Source organism: Zonotrichia leucophrys, chromosome 1A (genome assembly GCF_028769735.1).
Source record: "Zonotrichia leucophrys gambelii isolate GWCS_2022_RI chromosome 1A, RI_Zleu_2.0, whole genome shotgun sequence".
Lineage (NCBI taxonomy): Eukaryota > Metazoa > Chordata > Aves > Passeriformes > Passerellidae > Zonotrichia > Zonotrichia leucophrys.
In genome coordinates this window covers 8469619-8488499 of record NC_088170.1, presented here as the reverse complement: position 1 = coordinate 8488499, position 18881 = coordinate 8469619, and the positions used below count along the sequence as shown (strand labels likewise).

General features: G+C 40.7%; 1 protein-coding gene across 3 annotated transcripts; it reads right to left on the bottom strand.

The window, feature by feature from the left end:
- Positions 1 to 3839: 3839 nt before the first annotated feature.
- MRPS35 (mitochondrial ribosomal protein S35) lies at positions 3840 to 17717 on the bottom strand. Of its 3 annotated transcripts, none has more exons than XM_064737007.1 (8): positions 17501 to 17717; positions 16012 to 16055; positions 15028 to 15195; positions 14573 to 14633; positions 13467 to 13606; positions 12635 to 12744; positions 12084 to 12153; positions 3840 to 4275 (listed from the first exon to the last, which is right to left on the bottom strand). In XM_064737007.1, the coding sequence occupies exons 1-8, from the start codon at positions 17688 to 17690 to the stop codon at positions 4003 to 4005; spliced, it is 1056 nt and encodes a 351-aa protein (XP_064593077.1). In that variant the 5' UTR covers positions 17691 to 17717; the 3' UTR covers positions 3840 to 4002. The 3 variants fall into 3 exon arrangements, with proteins under 3 accessions (XP_064593077.1, XP_064593086.1, XP_064593094.1); XM_064737016.1 differs by having other exon boundaries at positions 17535 to 17717; XM_064737024.1 differs by lacking the exon at positions 17501 to 17717 and adding an exon at positions 16505 to 16598.
- Positions 17718 to 18881: the final 1164 nt, after the last annotated feature.

The window sequence follows — 18881 nt, the reverse complement described above, 5'->3', positions numbered from 1 at the left end:
CAAAATGATCCAGTTTTCTGCCAAAGAAAGGCTAAACCTAAACTCAGAGAAACACTTGGTAAAGAACTAGGTCTGTACTTTTGGATGCCTTTCTTCAAGCTGAATACAGCCATTAAAATTCTGCTTGTGTTCACTTTACAGTCTTGAGTGCTGCCAAGAAGGCAATTCAAACTTCAAGACCTTGCAGCACTCCATTCCAAATATAATTTCTCAAAAAAAATCTGGGAATATACATGCCATTATTATTGCTACATAATTGCATGTAGTTTTTAGGATACAGAATTTACACACAGGTAGCTTCATCTAATTTAGATTAGAAAAAATATCTTTTCTTGACCTAAGCATTGCCCTGTAGTTTCAGCTGGATAATGTGTTTCAGTTTTCTTAGCCTAGGGTTTTGCCAAGCATTGCTGAGTACTCTTATCTTCAATTACAGAGGCATACACAGTTTGTGCTAGGATTAGTTGTTTAATACCTGGGATTTTTATTGGAATACCAACTTATTTTTTGTTTCTGAAGACAGGAGAGTGCACAAGGTCTCCTCCCTGTTTCACAAAGTAAGATTTGCAGTTTGAGGCTGCACTATGTTAAAACAATGCCCCTCACTCGTTAATTTATAATGCTGCAAAGAATGCATTTTTTATCTGATTCATGATTTAACCATGCATCAAGGACAGGGAAAGATGCTTAAATCCATAATACATATATTTATTATCCATTGCTGAACTTTCAGCCACAAAAGCTAGACTAAGGAACTTAGCTCTTAACAGAATCAGTGTGGAAACAAACAATGTGAGCCATCACCTTTCTACTCTGTGCTGTTAAGATATTACTGTTCTCAGACAATTATTACAGAGTTCAACTGAAAACTGACAGGTTCTATCATATTGCAGAGTGCACTTCAGAGCGCCCTGATGCTCCATTGAGTCTTACTCTCAATATGTTCTGGAGAATCATATAATGCAACTGGGACTTCAATTCTTACCAGAAAAAGATGTAGGACACAAAATGAAAAATGCTATCTGTCCCATGAGCAAATGCTTCTGGGACAGCAGGGAATGATTAAAGCAAGATTATGTTCTGAAGAGATTTCTTGGTTTGTTGTCAGAGAGAGGAAAAAAAAATTGGTAGACAAAAGGTTATATGAAGCACAATAGCAGAGCTATTTCATTACAGACTAAGAGAGTCACAAGAAAATAAATAAATAAATACATTTTAGGTATGAGGGAAAGAAATGGGTAGCAAGATGATTTGTGCACACAGCACATCCCTTTTTAGGCAACTGCCTCTTCATCCCTTCCTTGTGCTTGTAGCATCATTATGCCTGAAAACAGGGGGAAAAAATGTCCACTCTCAGGAATGTTTATATGGGGCATAAAAGGAAAGTTCCCACAGGTGTGCACAGAGGGATGTACACCTCATTTACATTGTAATGTACATGACACATTAATAAGTGACCAGTGCTAAAGATGTGTTTATTATTGTGCTGCAGAGCTGCTTTAACCTGTAAGTCTCTTAATCTCTAACTCTTCAGTTTTTAAACTTCAGCACAGGCTTCCAGAGAGATGGATGATACAAAAATATTCTACAGTAAAATAGAGATGTGTAGTTTACTTCTTAAAAATATGTGCTGTATTTTATATCCTTGAGGTTGGGAAGGCTCCCACAGGGGTTAAGATCCCAGTGCTCCAGGTATTCTGCACAGTCACAGAGAAATACTGTCACTTTCAAACACAAACAGTTTAGAAGGGAGAAGCAGAATAGCAGAGAGGAACATCCAAGAGCTCAAAATAGCATCCAAGCTGCCTTTTGTCCTGCCCACTGCATTACACAAGTTCTGTACTGTAATCACAAGTGTGAGTTTGAGTTTTATCCCAACATTGCTCTTGGCCTGTAGGTATCATCTCTTTTTGGGAGAGACACTTGGTGCTCAGGAGACAGTCACCTTAAATCCTGCCTGTGTTACTTGAAACATTTATAGGATGTATGTAAGTTAGGTTTGAACACTTCAGAGAGAGCTGGACATGCCTGTGCATTTTAGGTTTTCCATCAATTAGCTGTGAAGCTAATGAAAAAGTCGGTTTCCCTTGCTGTGTTGTTCTCTCTACCAGACATTATTATTATTATTTATAAGGTCAAAGTGTTGTTTCAGCCATGACTTCCAGAGTTCTGCTTAGGTTCATTCTGTGAAAAGCAAAGGAAAATTGGGATGTTCTCTGCTGCAGAGGATTTTCTCAGATGCTCACACGTCCTGAGTACAGAAGGACAGCTTTGTGGAGAATAGCAAACTTACAGGACTTGGGGTTTCTTAAGACATTTCAGGGCCTCACTCCTGCCAGCCTTGCACACACCACTGGCTCCCCAGGCTGGTTCCTAGGGCAGCCCTTGTGCAGGCACTGACAAAGCTAATTAAGGAAACAGATTTCTCCTGTGCACATACTAGAAACAAACTGCCTCTGGAACAGAGCCAGGCACAACTTCAGGCCCCATTCTCTCGAGTCAAACTGCACTTACTTCCTCCGTTGTTCTGGTTTGATGGCTGTTCAGAGATTTGGAATTATACAGATATTCCCATTTCAAATGGGAATTTAAACATTGCCCTCATTGTCCCTGGATATAGGATAACAGCTGACACTTTCCCCACATTAAGCTTCTGCTAAAATTTTACATTAATACACATCCAAAAGGAAGGACTACTAAAGAACCAGCTCAGCCAGTGCAAAATTGGGATTACAGAACATTTTCAGTCTTAGTACAGCTCTGGCAAATTCTCATAGGAATTAAAATGCTGCATTAAACTCAGTCTCTCACCATATGAAAACAATCCTGACCTAAGAAGAATCCTTCCTAAACTGACAGTGTTTTGGCAGTGGGAACAGATGCACTCCTTGGCTGTATGTACACACAGAGCACACAGTGAGAAATCCTAGCAGGGAGCGAGTCCAGCACACAGAATGCTGCAGGAATCAATTCCCCTCAGCTTTCAAGCTTTTTCCTTACACTGCTTCTGCTCAAAGAGCTGCTGGCATGGGCAGCTCTTTTATAAGTATGCAGAATCCTTAACTCCCTCTGCCCCTTCTAGAGAATGACTTTCTCTCTAAGTTGAAATCTTACTAAGCCAGGAAGGTAGAATAAAGCAAGATTTATTTATGTCCTTTCAAGGTTTGGTAGGGTTTTATTTTTCCTTAATTGTGAGAAAGCAATAAAATTGTGATTCCAGTGTTTTAAATCAATTACAAATTATCAAATATAAGATAAACATCCATATAATCCTTTCTCTGTGCTACATAGGATGCTAAATTTTTCTTTCCTTGAAGCCTGGGTACATTCAACAGAGAAGTCAGGAGGCCTGAGGGTAACAAGGCTCAGTCCATTTCTATTTAGTTACAAACTCACCTCACCAACTCTCATCATTCTTCCTGTCCCAGGTACTCTGGGATCTTCTCAACAACTGCTGGTTCACTTTCCCATTACCATCCCATTTTCCACCTTATTTTACTCCCTTATTTTAGAGACAGCTGCTTTAACATAGGATATTTGTTTGCCCTCACAATAACTGAGAATCTAAACCGTCCAGAGTGCTTCAACACCTCTCCAAGTCAGATTCTTAGGCAACATTATCCTTATTTTAAACATAGGCAAAAATCTGAATGGCATTTGGAAAACATTTAGAGCTCCTAATTTTAAGACTTTTAATTAATGGAACTAGAAGTATTAACTAATTTCATTAGTTTTGACATTGTTGCTCTAGGTTAAATGCCCAAAGAAGTGTGAGAAATCAGAATGTGATTAAGCACAGGACTGATCATGCTAACAAAACACAGAATAAAACATTCAAGTTACCAGTATGAATCCAAACATACTTTATTCAAAAGACAAGATTCATGGACAGGACTTAACTCATCATCAACTTTTTGGCTCAAGTTCTGAATAATTATACATCCATATAATCAGAAATACTAACACAGTAGTTGAATATCTCTGTAATGAGATCTGCTCTTCTCATGCTTGTATATTCAATAGTTTCTTCACAGATTCCTTGTACTGAGATATGTTACTTTCTGTTTCACCTTCATTTTTAAGCGCAATGACGGAGTTTCTGTAATTTTTCACCACCTCAGATGCCAGCAGCTCCTCCTTAGTGACATTACTGACATTCTCTGAGGCTTTTATTCGAAGCAGGGTGTCCAAGGCATTTTTCTGAGACTGACTGTTTTCCCAGATATACTCTTCCATGTCTTCCTCAGACTTCTCGCTCTCCCACTTCTCAGTTTTCTGAAAGAAAATGCACAACCTTAAGAGCTACCCAGGACTGAAACAAAGCAACAATAATTTGAAGAAATTGATCTTCATAGCAATTCTCTTTAAATAAAAACTGCATTCGTGGTGGAAGGTATTTCCTCCTTGTAACTCAAGCCTGTATGAGCAGGATGAACTCCTATCTCTCTTTCTGTATCTGGCAGATACAACTGGCTGAGTCAGAGTGGGAGAAAAAGCTTATGGACTGTACATAATGAGTAACTAAAAACCATGCAAAAAAAAGTAATTTTAAAGAGCCCTCAGCACTGCAGTTCTGGAAGCAGAACTAAGTCTCTAGCACAGAGTTCTGGTCTGGCTGCACTGGCTGGTGGGAGGAAACTGAGGCAGTGCCTAAAGAGTAACCCATGAAGTGATTCATGAAGAAAAGCACCACCAACAAATCCATTTCTTCTTCCTGCAAAATACATTGCTCAACAGAATCTCTATCCACAAAGTGCTGATCTTTACCTATTCAGTGCTGCAAAATTAGACAGGATCACTGACAGAAGATACTATCCCAATGCCTGTACATACACTTGTTCTGTATCAATTCTATCTTTCAACATCTCTCCAGCAGGCCTTGAAAGAATCTTTAAAGAATATTTCAAATATTGTAACTTGCTATTTTTTATTGTACTTTGATAAATACAGATGCTTCAGTGATATATTTACATTTTTATATATTTGCATTTTTATATATTGCAGGCTGTATGTTTGAGCATTTATAATTATTTAGTACTTTACTGATGTAACCAATAGGTCATATCTTTATATTACCTCACCTATGTATGAATCACAATTTGAAGTATTTTGGGTTTAGGTTTGCTATTCATGTTTTTGTTATAATTGTTATAAAATCATGCCTAAATAAAACCTGCATTTCTCTGGAAATATATTTAAAGAAACCTTATTGTAAAGCCTTTATATCACACTGATTTTGTCTTTTCTAAAATCACTTGCCAAAAAGGGCTCTTCAGTAAATTTTTAGCTGTGCTATGCAGAACCAAAAAAACATCTTGCAAGTCAGTGTAGGAGGGTTTTTTTTTGTTGTTGTTCAGGGTATATTTTGTTTGGGAAGGGTAAGGAGGGGTGTGTGTGCTGGTATTTTCATTTGTTTATTTAAAGGCTATTCTTTCCACTAAGCATTAGGTAGCTGCAGTCAAGCCACAGTATTCAATAACCTTTAATTAAACCCCAAGATTTTTTTTCACCCTGCAACTCTTGTGTGCTTGGATTCCTCCATCTGAATTTAAAACAGTTTCCCAACTGCTGTGTCCTGCACCTGGTAAATGGCATCTCTTGTCTTTTGAGTCTGAGTCCAAATGTTTAGTCAGAAGCAGCAATTCACACTGCTCAGAGGTTCATATGACTGACATTAAACCCTGGACACAATAAAGCACAGGAGTAAAAGGACCTCACTCAATTTCTGGAGGGGACAAACAGGAACAAAAGGACATCCTGTAGCCCTGTACTGCTGAAACATTAATGGAACAAGTGGGCACAGTGAAGTGTTCCTTGTCCACTTGACAAACCCTGCAATCCAGGGTGGAGATTTAGAGTTTTAAATTAACAGCATCATCCTGCTCTACACATCCCCTGGTTACCTGCAGAGAGGCTATCCAAGACATTTTTTCCCCTGAAGTCCAACAGAATTTCCAAGCCAAAGCCTCTCTCACAGGGATAGGGTTTCTCAGGGGTAAGGGAATATGGGTATCAATGCTGGTCACTCCCTGGACCAAACTCATGTCTGAAGTTCAAACAAAAGACCCCTGTGAGGCTTTTAAACACCTCTAAGTCACAGCAGAAACAACAAGGACTAATCACAGTATTACATTTGCCTCTCCAGGAATATCCTTCTCTGTACACAGCAACTCACAGGATTCTGGAGATGCATGCTGATAAACAGATTAAGATTTCCCTACTTACTGAGCATTACAGAGCAAGATTTTAAAGCAACTGTTGAGTATTTCTTTCTTGGAATCTTTCCCAGCAGAATGATGTTGTCAGCATGGATTTTAAAATAAAATCTTGACTGCGTGGTGGGAGGTGAGGGGGAGGCAGGAAGGGACTTGACAGTAGGGGGAGATTTCCAAATCCACTAGTTTTTGCAAACTGTATCCAGTGAAATTTTGATATCTTTTCAACAGAATTTACTGCAAGAGAAAAGTGACTGTAGAATTATACAGGCAGTTGGAAACATACTCTAGGTAGACAAGCACCATGAAGCCTGAACAGTGGAAATGTTACACCTGTTGAAGTCTCAGTTCAAAGTGTTATGAATAAAACTAATAAGGACAATTAAATAAAGCTCAAAAGTTAGGTCTTTATCACTCAAATTTTATCAATTTAAAGTTGAATTACTTTTGTCCCCTGCAGATTTAACATGTTAAGGAACATGTTAAAAACTGTTCACCGGTTTTAAAACTGCAGTCTTAAAAATGAGAATAAAAGTGTGAGAAGTGGAATCCAAGTGTGGTGCTGTGTAACATTTTCCTAGAATCCCCACTTTGTGAACCAGGTTAAAAACAAGAATTCACGAAAAATGGTTTCCTCACTCTGTTACACCTAAGACAGAATCTCAGTATTATCCAGCTTGGCTACAGATGCACTCAGCTGATACTTTCAACCTTTTCCTCTTAAAAACCTTACAATAATAATAAAAAAACCCCCTCCAAATCAAAACACCAGAAAACACTTTTCCATATAAAGTCAAAGATCTAAACCTATGACTAAAGAGGCATAAAAGGCTATTTTTTCACTTCCTAATGCAAAGATAAAGAATTATTTTTTCAATGCCATAAACATAGTAAGAATTTGTTTCTAAGCAAATTTTTAGCTACAGTTTAAGCCAGTCTTTTGGGAGATTTACAAACCTTCACAGTGCTTAATCTGAATTCTGAAAGAGTATGAATGCGGAAATAGACTTTGGACAGTGAAGTTGCTTTTTACATGCAAGCCATTAACAAAAGGCTTCTCTTTATATGGTACCTTAAAGTGCAGAAGAAAGGGAAGAATTTGGGATCTCTTAAGCAGGCATTTCACCATCAATGTGCTTGGGTTTTTTTCAGCCTGTTCAACTTGCACAATTTTGTTGCTGCAATGATACAGAGGCTTAAAATTTTCAGTTACTTGATCTTCCTTTGGAAAAATATTTGAACTAAAATTTCTCTAGTGGCACACAGAAATCCTGAGGACAATTAAAAGCATGACTCATGCTGGTTAATATTCTTGTCAATGGTTTGAACAGCTAAATATTTAATGCTGTTTAGCAAAGACCAGGTATTTTAAAAGGATTATTTTTGAGGGGAAGCAAAGGTCCTTAAATGGCAAGTCGAATTTCAAACTCTGTACAGCCTGGAATAAATACACCTATACCTTTGTATTGCATTGAAATAAAAGATGCTCTGTGGTACAATAATCTTAGATTTTCACCTAATAAATGACAGCTATGCTAACATTTTCCAAGTTACTGGGAACCTTGAATCCTAAGGGAGTTGCCAAAACAATTATGTGCTTATCTCTTTGGATGTAATACACTTTGATCTGTACTATTTCATTAACAACTCAGAAATATCAACAGAAGTTTGGAAGATTGTAGAAAGGCAAAACCTATTTGTATCATATGAGATTGGATACAGACATTGTAATAGCTTGATGATGTGGAATAAGTTAAAATCCATTCTTCTGAATAAGGAGTACTGTATTTTCTAGGGCACAGCAATGGCACAGGACAGGTAGGACCTCTAGAGGGTCAAGGGAAAATCAAGAGAAATTATCAGGATAAAAATTGCAGTGAGGTACAAATGCATAACACTAAAGGAGAACAAGCAGAGAAACAGAAACAGAACTCTGCCCTAAAGACTAATACTACATAAGAGATGCTCCCATAATTAATGATGCCCTCATAATTAATGATGCTCTTACGTTTAGTCTCTGGCTCTGTAACTAACTCAGGAAAGTTGCCATCAGTCTCTTCAAAACTGAGGACAATATCTAATTTCCCTAGGCTGGAGTAGCTGCATGCATTTTCTGGAAAATCCAGGTTTCTGAAAGGGTCATTTGTAAGGTATTTATCTACCTCACTTTGTTTTTAGAAGGCTGACCAGATAAGATTCTGATCTCATCAAGACAGATCAGTGATATTAAAAATCCAAGATGATTTTCTGTTCAGTTTATTAATGTCTATGCCCCACGAGACTTTGTTTCACTCCAACATAGACTGAAAACTGAACAGTCTCAAAAATTGTATTTATGTATCAAAAAGGAGCCTTGTTCCTCCAGCAACAACAAATATGGAGCTTAAGCACAAAGTATTACAAAAAGCTTACTACAGTCAGAAATATTACAAAGACAATTCCTAATTCAACCTTTTGATGAAATGCTCATCCTTTTTGGTTCCAAGAGGTATAAAAAAAAGTGTAACCTTTTCTAATAGAATACACAATTCCTGTCAGGAAACCTCCTTCCTTTGATTTTAAATGTTTGAACTCAGAGAATATGGGTAAAGCCACTTTAGCTTTACCTTTTCTGGCTCCCATTACTGATGAGGATTTTCTCAGCTGACTCTGGTGAGCAGGCAATGCAATCCATGGTTCAAAACAAAGGACATATCCCAACATTTGGAGACTAGCCTCACTTCAGCCTCAGTCTGCATAACTTAAACCACGCTGAGAGAGAAGCCTGCTCTAGGAAGGGAGGGCACAGTTACACCACCCTTCATTGTTCTAAGGTCCCCAAGTCAGGAGCTTCACCCTGAACATCTTCAGTGACACTAAAGGTGCCCATGGAGCTCCAGCAAGACTTGAGTGTCTCCTCCACCTTCCACTGCAACTCCACAACCCCCATGCCATAACATCCTGAGTGTTCCTAACATGAGCTTTGGAATCCTAACTAGCCAGGGGCCTGCTTAGGTTTCAGCAGGGGACTCATATTCTTTCCACATTTTTTAGGCTGAATTACAAGGTAAACTCCCACTATGAAACTGCAAAATTCTGCTGTTACCAAATATTACTGGCACGATCTGAAGTGGCAAAAATTATGTTTATTTGGAATGGCTTAAAATGACTGTAGTTAAAAAAAAAATGAAGATGAAGCCTAAAGAAAAGCTGTATGGTGGATTTGAGTGTTATCATCAGTGGTCATGTAAAAATACCCATTCAGCATGCAAACACAGACACTGCATCCCACCAGTGCCTTGCCACCTAAAGCTCTAAAAAGAAATGCAAAAGTAGTTCCTCTGAAATTCAAGGAAACTATACAGCTGCAGGGTTGATAAATTTTAGTTAAGCCTCCAGTGCCATGCTGTCTGCCCATTCTTCATTTTTATCCTTCCCTCACCTTTCTGTTTCTTACTATAAGAAGAAGTGGAGAATAGAAAATCCAGGACAACTTTTTAGTAATCTTTTAAGATCCCAGCTTAGCAAGGCTGAATCAAGATCCTTCACTCTCCCTCATCCTGTGTATGTTGAAACACCACATGGAATTGGAGCAATAAAAATTTAATTCCTCCTAATGTTTTTCCTTACTGGAAAATTGACTTTGTGCTGCATTTGCTTCTCATTCCTGCTTTCAGCTCCTGACAGAACTGGACTTTTGAGTGATTAACTATTAATCCCAGCTGTGAGAAGAAATCCATCCAGGATCCTTTCAACCACTCGAGGGCAGCAAACTCTAACTCTTTTAAAAACCACTTGAATCATAAACACACATCCAGGTTTGGAGTGATGTTACAGCAATCAAGCAGTACCAGCATCTGAAGGCAGCAAAAATAGAACTGGTTAAGCTGCTGATTAATAATCCATCAATATAGCTCACTCTTTCACTGATTAATTCAATCCAGGCACAGTCCTTGGGGATAATATGAAAGGAATCACAGAAGAAGTCCAAAGAAGAGAAATTCAATTCTTACTAATTGGAGCAAATCAGCCATCTAATTAATATAGTCTGAAAGCTAATAAAACACAAATATCTGATTAATAAGAAGACAACTAGTAAAGAGGAAGCAAAACATCTCCAAGTATTTTAGAATGAGAAAATAAATGAACATTCTTAGGTTTTGAAGATTTTTAAGACTGTTTTAAAATAAGTGAACTGATGGGTCTGATACTGCATTTGTAACTGTAATAAAAGGATGATGCATTCCTGGCAACCAAAACATAATTACACTTGAAATTCCATTTCCTGATGTATATCTGCATATAACATTTCCCCCTATGCATGCTTCCAATTGACAAAATGCAGTAATCCAGATATTAACATAAATCATAGGAGTTCTGCCACATTTAAAGAGATCATGGGCAAAGTTTTCAGGCTTGAGGGCAGAAGTTACATGGATCCAGCTTTCCTTCACTCAGCAGGAATGGAACACTGCCCTCATCTTTGGATTCAATTCCATCAGCCACATACATTAACAGTGTGGCACTACTCTGCTGGGAAAGTCATCAAATCCTACAATTAGTTCTGCAAACAGGACTGATGTTACTGCCAAAATGGAAGGCCAGGCCCTGTCCATCCCCCTCCAATATTAAAGTTCATGTAAATGAAAATAAACCACAGACTGTTTGCTCATGGTTTACAAAATGGATCCAAACTATCTTTCAGCAAGTTATTAAAAGGCATTATCCCTGATCAGGGGGGAAAAAAACATGCCACAAAATAAAACATGTCACACAAAATAAAATCCCATGTCTCAGGAAACCATTAATTTTTCATGGGAATCAAAGACAATTACAAGTGATTGACAAACTCATCAAATATTAACGTGGAGGATGAAAGGTAATAAAAGTGCAAGAGACTTGTGCATATTCAATACACACTGAACACTCCCATATCAATATTGCATAGCCCTGTCTGCCAGCACTAATTAAAGCTGGAGCCCAGCACAGCCATGGTGTTTGTCTGAAGTTATTAAAGTGAGCACTGTCTAGCTCCCTTGTCATTGCTTAATACTGGAAACTAGCTGCCATTAATTTAAGATTTGTAATGCAATGTGATGCTGCTGGGGAGAAAAACATCCATGTGTACAGCAAATGTTATTTTTCACCACCAATTTAATTTGATGCACTCTAAAATTACAAAATTATCCTTCAAGGCAAGTGCCACTGAAAGGGAAATATATTTTATCCTCCTTAGGATGTTCTTAACATCAGCACTGCAGTGATCAAAATCAAGAACAATTCATAAAAATGCTAAATACAGACATTTCCTACTCTAGAAGAACTGAAAACAGTCAGTATGAGCTTTAGCACTGGATAAGGTACAACTTCTGTAAGAGTGACATATGGAGATGATGAAGGCTTTGTCTGTCTCAAACAATGGGATAATGACATGGGACATTTGAACAAAGTTCAGTCATCCAGAACATTACTATGGATTTCCAACAACAACAATTTCAGTTCAGGCTGCTCACTTGTTTTCTGTAAACAATGCCCTGGAAAATTGTTGAAGGGCACCAACACAACCACAAAAATACAGCAGACAAGTGTGAAGAATTCCCTGTGAATGGAACATCTGTAGTCAGAAAGTGGGAAGGCTGCCCCTTTTCTGAGCAAGAGACAAGGTATGTGAGAGAGCATTTAAGAAGAACACTTCCAAATGACAGCCACAGTTTACTGCAGCCCAGGAAGAGCCCAAGAAAAGATATATTCTAATTAACAGACAGGAGTTTGGAATCCTGCAAAATGTTCTCTTGGTTGAATTTGAAGAAAAGTGAGTTGGAACAGAAGGTTATTTACTCTAAAATATGACAGAGAGCACATTTAGAGAGTCCATGCACAACTGCTTACCCAGGATTCGTGGTACAGAACTGTGAGCAGGTGCATGCCATAATCATAGTTCTGCCTTCTTAGGGGACACCTGGAAATGCAAAAACATTTTTCTGAATAAAAAGTTAAAATCTGCCATTAAACTTTCTATTGTGTAATGTAGGGAATCTTAGGAAATGAGTGGTTGATTCCTGTGTACTTCTCAATTACACACAACCAAGAATAGTATCATGGAAGTCTGAGTAATAAGAACACAGGAGAATGGGCAGCTGCAAGGCAGCAGGAAAATATTGTATACCTTGTATACAATACCCAAGGATTTACAAATCTTCTGGAGACATTAGAAACTTCTTTGCCCCCTGTGCCAAAGTGGAATCCAACATACATTAAGTCTGAACTCTTTTAAAATGTGTTTTTAACAGTTAATAACAGGAGTAGTGTTAATTAAGTGCCATTTTAGCCTTAAATTATAATAATTCACCAAGACAATAACTGGTATTAGTGGAAGACACCCAGTCCTTTCTCAGCTGTGGGCATTGCTACAATATTTTTGTGTCCTTCTGGCAGCTCACCTGTCTGTTGTAATTGTGAGTACATCTGTCTCCTGACAGTACCGCTCTCCCACGAGCTTAATCAGCTTCTTCTTTGCATGGTCATCCAAATTCAGGTTGGAAAGTTTAACCTTCAAGAAAAGGAGAAAACAACTTTAATTCCTTGGAGAATCCAAACTCTGAAGTCTGGAAGTACTTGAGACAGGCAGCTCTTCTATCAAGGTGAGCTATTCAGGATGCAATTTATGCCTGCATAGTATAGCTTTCAGAGATGGTTGAAAAAGCTTATTTAGTGCTGATTTGTAGAGGAATTTTTAACAGAGAGCCTTTTCCATCTTAGCTGCCAGGCCTTTCCCAATCTTCCACTGCATTTGATGGCAGAGATGCTTAGGAAGAAGAATTTGCCATCGTCCTGCCTTGGGATAAATCAGGAGGGGGAATCAAACCAGTACAGAGTTGCAAACTCTATTTCCTAAAGGGCCTGAACATGTGGTGGGGGACAAGACAATGAGTACTAGAATTCTGGAATTCTGTAGGTGTGGAACAGTCCATAATTTGCAGAATTTCTTCGGATTGTATCACACTGAAGTCTTAACATAAGGCAAGAATAATGTGAGTATTCAAACAATTTATACCTGCATAGAATCCCCACAATGCCTTACAAGTCCCAAGGCCAGTGAATACGAATGGACAGATTTGGTGAGGAACACACAGATGTACTCACTTGTGTGTGATTTTGAGTTCCCTCTATTTCTCTCATTTCCTTACAGAAGATCACACTGGCATGTTTGGGAAAGAAACCCAAGCATTGAGGGGTTTGAAGCAAAGGCTGTTTACCAAAACTACCACTTACTTTTAAGGTCACCACTCTTGCTTTGGGATTCCGAATAGAAGTCCCTGAAGAAACATAATCTACTGTTTCCACTTCAATGGGAAAATGCTGCTCACATTTCTCATCACTGTCCAGAGCACTTGGCCATTCAGTGCAGAAATCTGTACAATAAAGAGAAAAACACTCCTAGTACTATCTGTGTATTATATACCTGTACCTCTGGTGTATTTGGCTGATTTTTTTTTTCTTTCAAATGAATTGCAATATATGTTTTTAAAAGTACTAGTCTGAGAAACCATGCTCATTAATTAACAGCAGTGTTTCTGCTAGACTTGCTCCTGTATTGCCTTGTCTGTCTTTGTACTGCCTTACCCAAAACAGGACACAGCACTGCAGCTGCAGCCTCACAAATGCCAAACAGGATCATAGAATGGTTTGGGCTGGAAGTGACTTTCCTGCTTTGGGGATTTTTTTCTAGATCCAGCTGCTCAAAGCCCTGTCTAACCTGAGCTTGAACACTTCCAGGATGGGGAATCCACAGGTTCACTGGGCAAGCTCTTCCAGTGTCTCACCACCCTCATCACTTTGCCTGAGTTCAGCAGGTTCCCCTCACAGTTTTTCTGAGTGGAAGAAAGCTCCTGGACTCCAGTAGACCCTGTGTCTCACCAGCAGACCCTGCTCTCACAGAGGGTCTCATATTAAAAGCTCTTTGGTCATTAAATGCAGGCCATAATGGATGAAGCCTGCCCAATCAGAGAGTTCTCTGAGAACCGAGTCACATTCATCACTCACCTTCTGGAAAGCACTGAACTATCAACTCATCAGTTCAAGCAAGGTCTTGTGCTAAAGTAACATTTCAGTCTTATTCTTGTGCTGACAACCTCCTGAGACTTGTCTGCTACCACCTGGATGACTCCTGGCAGCAGCAGGAAGGCAGACAGTACCAGCCACAACCAGCTGAATAACCAGCTCTGCAAGTGTACCATGCCTCACCTCCATCACACACAGTCACATCTTGCTTTGTCTGAAAACTTCCAGAGATGGTTTAAAAAGAAAAACCAACCAACTAAACAAACAAACAAACAAAAAAAAAACCAACCCAAAAAAACCTCAACCCCTCCTCTCACCTTTAAGAGCTGCACAGTGCTTCTTAATTGCAGGAGGAGTAAGATGCAAAAAATTGGGGATCTGAAACAGACACATTAAGATTTACCAAAATAATAGTTTTTTGTCTGATCAGAAGTAAATGGGCATTACTGAAATCTGATTACACTTCTCACATTTGCTAAGGCAGTATAACATGCTTAAGGAAATATTCATTTAAGCAGACTCTTCTCAAGTCTGATTTAGGGAAAGGCTTAACTCTGTGACAAAAGTCACAGGCATGACCATCCTAAAAAGTCTCCTGATATCATTCACTTGTTAATTAACTTTGTATTTGTTACCACTTAGAAACTTGAGAGGATCATATGACTTAATAGCAGAAAGCAGTCACCAAGACAAATAATCCAATCAAAGCAGCGCAGCCTTAGTGAACAGTGACTTTAAAAGTGACCCCCCCCAGCCATGGCACATGTTTTACCTTGATAAGCTCTAGGTTGCCTTCTTTTGATGGAGGCACTCCTCTCTTCACTGGGTAGCCCATTCTGATGGGGAGAGGCACAGAGGCAGGTTTGAAGGAAGCTGCTGTTGGGTACACACTGCTCCAGTCCTGATCCACAGCCATCCTCTCTGTCCTGGGGGGTGCAGCCTGATCAAGGGAAAAGGGGACAGGAGATATGTGGGATCTACCACAAGGCAGGATCAACACATCAAACAATGATTTCAAGAACCAATTCCCACAGCTGGACATTTCAAGACACCTTTACAGCCAAAGTTAGTGCTGATTTGTAAAGGAATTTTTAGCAGAGAGCCTTTCCCAATCTTCCACTGCATTTGATGGCAGAGATGCTTAGGAAGAATAACTTGCCATCTTCCTGCCTTGGGATAAATCAGGAGGGGGAATCAAACCAGTACAGAATTGCAAACTCTATTTCCTAAAGGGCCTGAACATTTAGACAAGACAATGAATCTAGAATTCTGGAATTCTGTAGATGTGGAACAGTTCATATTTAATAATGCTGAAATTTCTTGCCATAGAAATTCCAGAGTAGGGACGATGTATCAGTACGTTGCAGAAATAGCTTATACCCTCCAAAAACTGACCAGCATTTCAGCCAAATGCTCTTAGAAAAAGAAAAGCTTTATGCCAGAAAACAAGCATCACAAATCCTGTAAACTCAGTCTGAAAACAGCATTGACATATCTGGGTTATTGGAAATGCCACTTTAAGATACTTTCCAGACCTACACTCCCTGGTGCCAGTGCAAATTAACCATCAGCTCAGTGTATATTTTTGATAACACAGACTGAAAAGATTACAGGAGGCAGGTGCTGGCCTGGAATGCTCCCAGGGGATTGTTCCACCAGGATTTGACTGCAGAAGGGGCTGCTGGGCAAACTGACACAACACACAGCTTAGAAAACTCTCCCAACACATGAGCTGCCTGTAAATTTCGGTACTCACTGATCTTACAAACTGTGGTGTCCTGCCTCTTCTCCTTACTGAGCCTAAAAAAAGGAAAAACAGAAGAGATTAACAAAAATACATTTTAAAAATAAATAATTCTACAGTTTTGAGAGCAAAAAATGTAGGATAATTCTGTATGGGTTTTTTTAGTTTTGTGACAATATCCAGTAATGCTCCCCAATCTTTACATGGAAGAAGGGGAAGATCAGATACTCAGTAGTAAAGATTACCAATTAATTTTGTAAAAGATAAGATAAAAAAGAACTTGGAGGACAAAAACGAAGGACAAAAATGAAGAACATTTCTGCCTTCATTCCTATGCTCCCTTTCCTCTTTCCCACACAGCAGTCACAAATCACTCTCCACCAGCAGCACAAAATGGATAAATTTAAGAGTTCCCATTTCCAAAGGAGAGTGCCATGGCTCCATCCTTTCCTTCTGACAGCACAGCTTCACACCCTCCTCTGTGCCACTCTGCAGCACAACTAACCCTGCACGAACAGTTTGGACATTGGATTGCTTCTCTTCTAGAACTGGGAGTGGGGAACACCTTGATCCTGCTCCCTGGGCACTTCCAGAGAAAGTGGAATGGGAAGTGAAAGAGTTTAATCCATTTCAGGTCTGGGATTCTCCTGGCTCTACTTTATAGCTCACTGATTTCACCTGGAGCTGTGGTGAGGGATCCCTAGGAACGCATTAAGTCACCAAATATCACTGGATTTTCCAATTAAACACTCATCTTTGCATGCTGGTCTGCCTTCTTTTCCTCCTCCTCCTCAAACTCTAAAACACTTCCAAACCCCACTGTCCAAAAACCACACCAGAATATAATGTGGCCTCAGACATACAAAGGTGGACCTGATGACATTTATTTTCAAAAGCCTGGTTTGAATTCAGAGGTTTCATCGATTGTGCATATTCTGCATAAAGCAATGACTGAGATTTAAGAAGGGATGTTTGGGTTCTTTTTTATATCATTCATATGTCTTACAACCCTACTCCAGAAAAACTTCTGGATTTCACATGTTACTTGTTTCCCTTATCAGAGAACTCGATGTCTCTTCATCCTTTTCTTGCTATTAAAATCTTAAACCGAACGATACATCTGTTCGGGGTGGTGCAAGAGATAATCCCTCTACCTACCTTTTTGTGGTGCTTTCACATACAGCCACACGTCACAACTTTACTACTCCTGTTAAAAACATCTGTAATTTCAGGCCAGGACACGACACTTTTAGCTACGACAGCATCACCGGACATCACTCAGAGGCGCTCTCAGCGACCTGCCGTGCTCCAGGTGCCCACCGGGAAAAGCCAGACCCATCGCTCCCACCGGCACAGGCCAGGCACGACACCAAAGGCTTCCCAGGAGCACACACAGCGATGAAATTCCCCTTGGGCACAACCAAACACAGACTCCGCTCCGTGCAGCCCTGCCCGCCATGCCGGCGGTGCAGCCCGACCGCCCCGGGCACGCCGCGCTCACCTTCCCGAGCCTGCGGCCCTTCCCTGCCGCTCACCGCGGGCGCCGACGACAAAGCGGCGCGTCCCCATCGAGGCGTGGCTGGAACCCCGCTGGCAGCCCGGGACAGCAGAGCCTGGGCCAGCAGAGCCTGGGACAACAGAGCCCCGCCGCTCAGCCCGGCCCGGCAGCACCGCCCGGCCCGCGCCGCCATCCCGGCCCCGCCGCGCTCCTCCCGCGGCCCCGCCCGGCGCGACGGCGGCCGGGTCGGGCCCGGCCCCGCACGGGCGAACGCGGCAGCGCCGCCCTCACGGAGCCCGGCGGGCTGCGTTGCCCCGGAGGAGCCGCCGGCGTCCCGGGCGCTGTCCTTGAGCGCTGCTGTGGAGCCCTGAGCTGGGAATATCCGGGGCTGGAAATGTGTCCTGGCCCTGCACAGACACCCCAACAATCCCTGCACAGACACCCCAACAATCCCACCCTGTGCATCCCTGAGAGCGGTGTCCAAACGCTCCCGCAGCTCTGGCAGCCTTGGGGCCGTGACCATTCCCTGGGGAGCCTGGGCAGTGCCCGACACGCTTTGGGGGAAGAACATTTTCTGATCTCCAGACTAAACCTCCTCTGACATAACTTCAGGCCATTCCCCAAGTCCTGTTCCTGGTCACAGAGAGCAGAGATCGAGATGCCCCTCTGCTTCCCCTCCTGAGGAAGCAGCAGGCAGCCATGAGGGGCCCCCCTCAATCTCCTCCAAGTTTTTCCCCCTCACAAGTTAAAATACAACTTCTCCCCTCAACCTCCTTCAATTTATTTTTGGGGGATTTACTTTTTCCCCGCATAACCAAAGGGAAGGAGAACTGGTGAAAACAGCCATGCAATGCAGCTCAGAACAGGAGATCTAGACAGCAACTGAATAAAAGTTTAATGAACAAAAGTTTAAGTCAGTGTAGCTGTAAATTGAAACACAATAGCCATTAAAGTTTGCTAGGATAAACCACAGTCCTGTGTATTTATTGAAATTAGTATTTAAAACCTTCTGCTAAAAGTTTGATGGCATTAATCTTTCCTTCAAGCTGTTCAACCAGAGCTTCCTATCTCTCACATTCACCTCTTCTCAAGCCCCCTTTTTTTGGTGCAGGACAAATTGAATTGTGCTGGGCTACGTCTGAGACATGCTGAACACCTCATCTGAGTTACAATGGACTGTGACTTTTCTAGCAAGTACACTGCAAAAGGGAATCAAGGTTTAGACTCTCATTTCATAGTGAAAGAGCTTCAAATTAAAAGTAATCTAAATAGCTGCCTGGAAAGTCCTGTATTAAAGACATGGATACTGCTCAGAGCTGGGGCCTTAGAACTCACTAAGAATGAAGTGAAATACCATCAGGCACATTGAGAGGTTCCTCTGGAA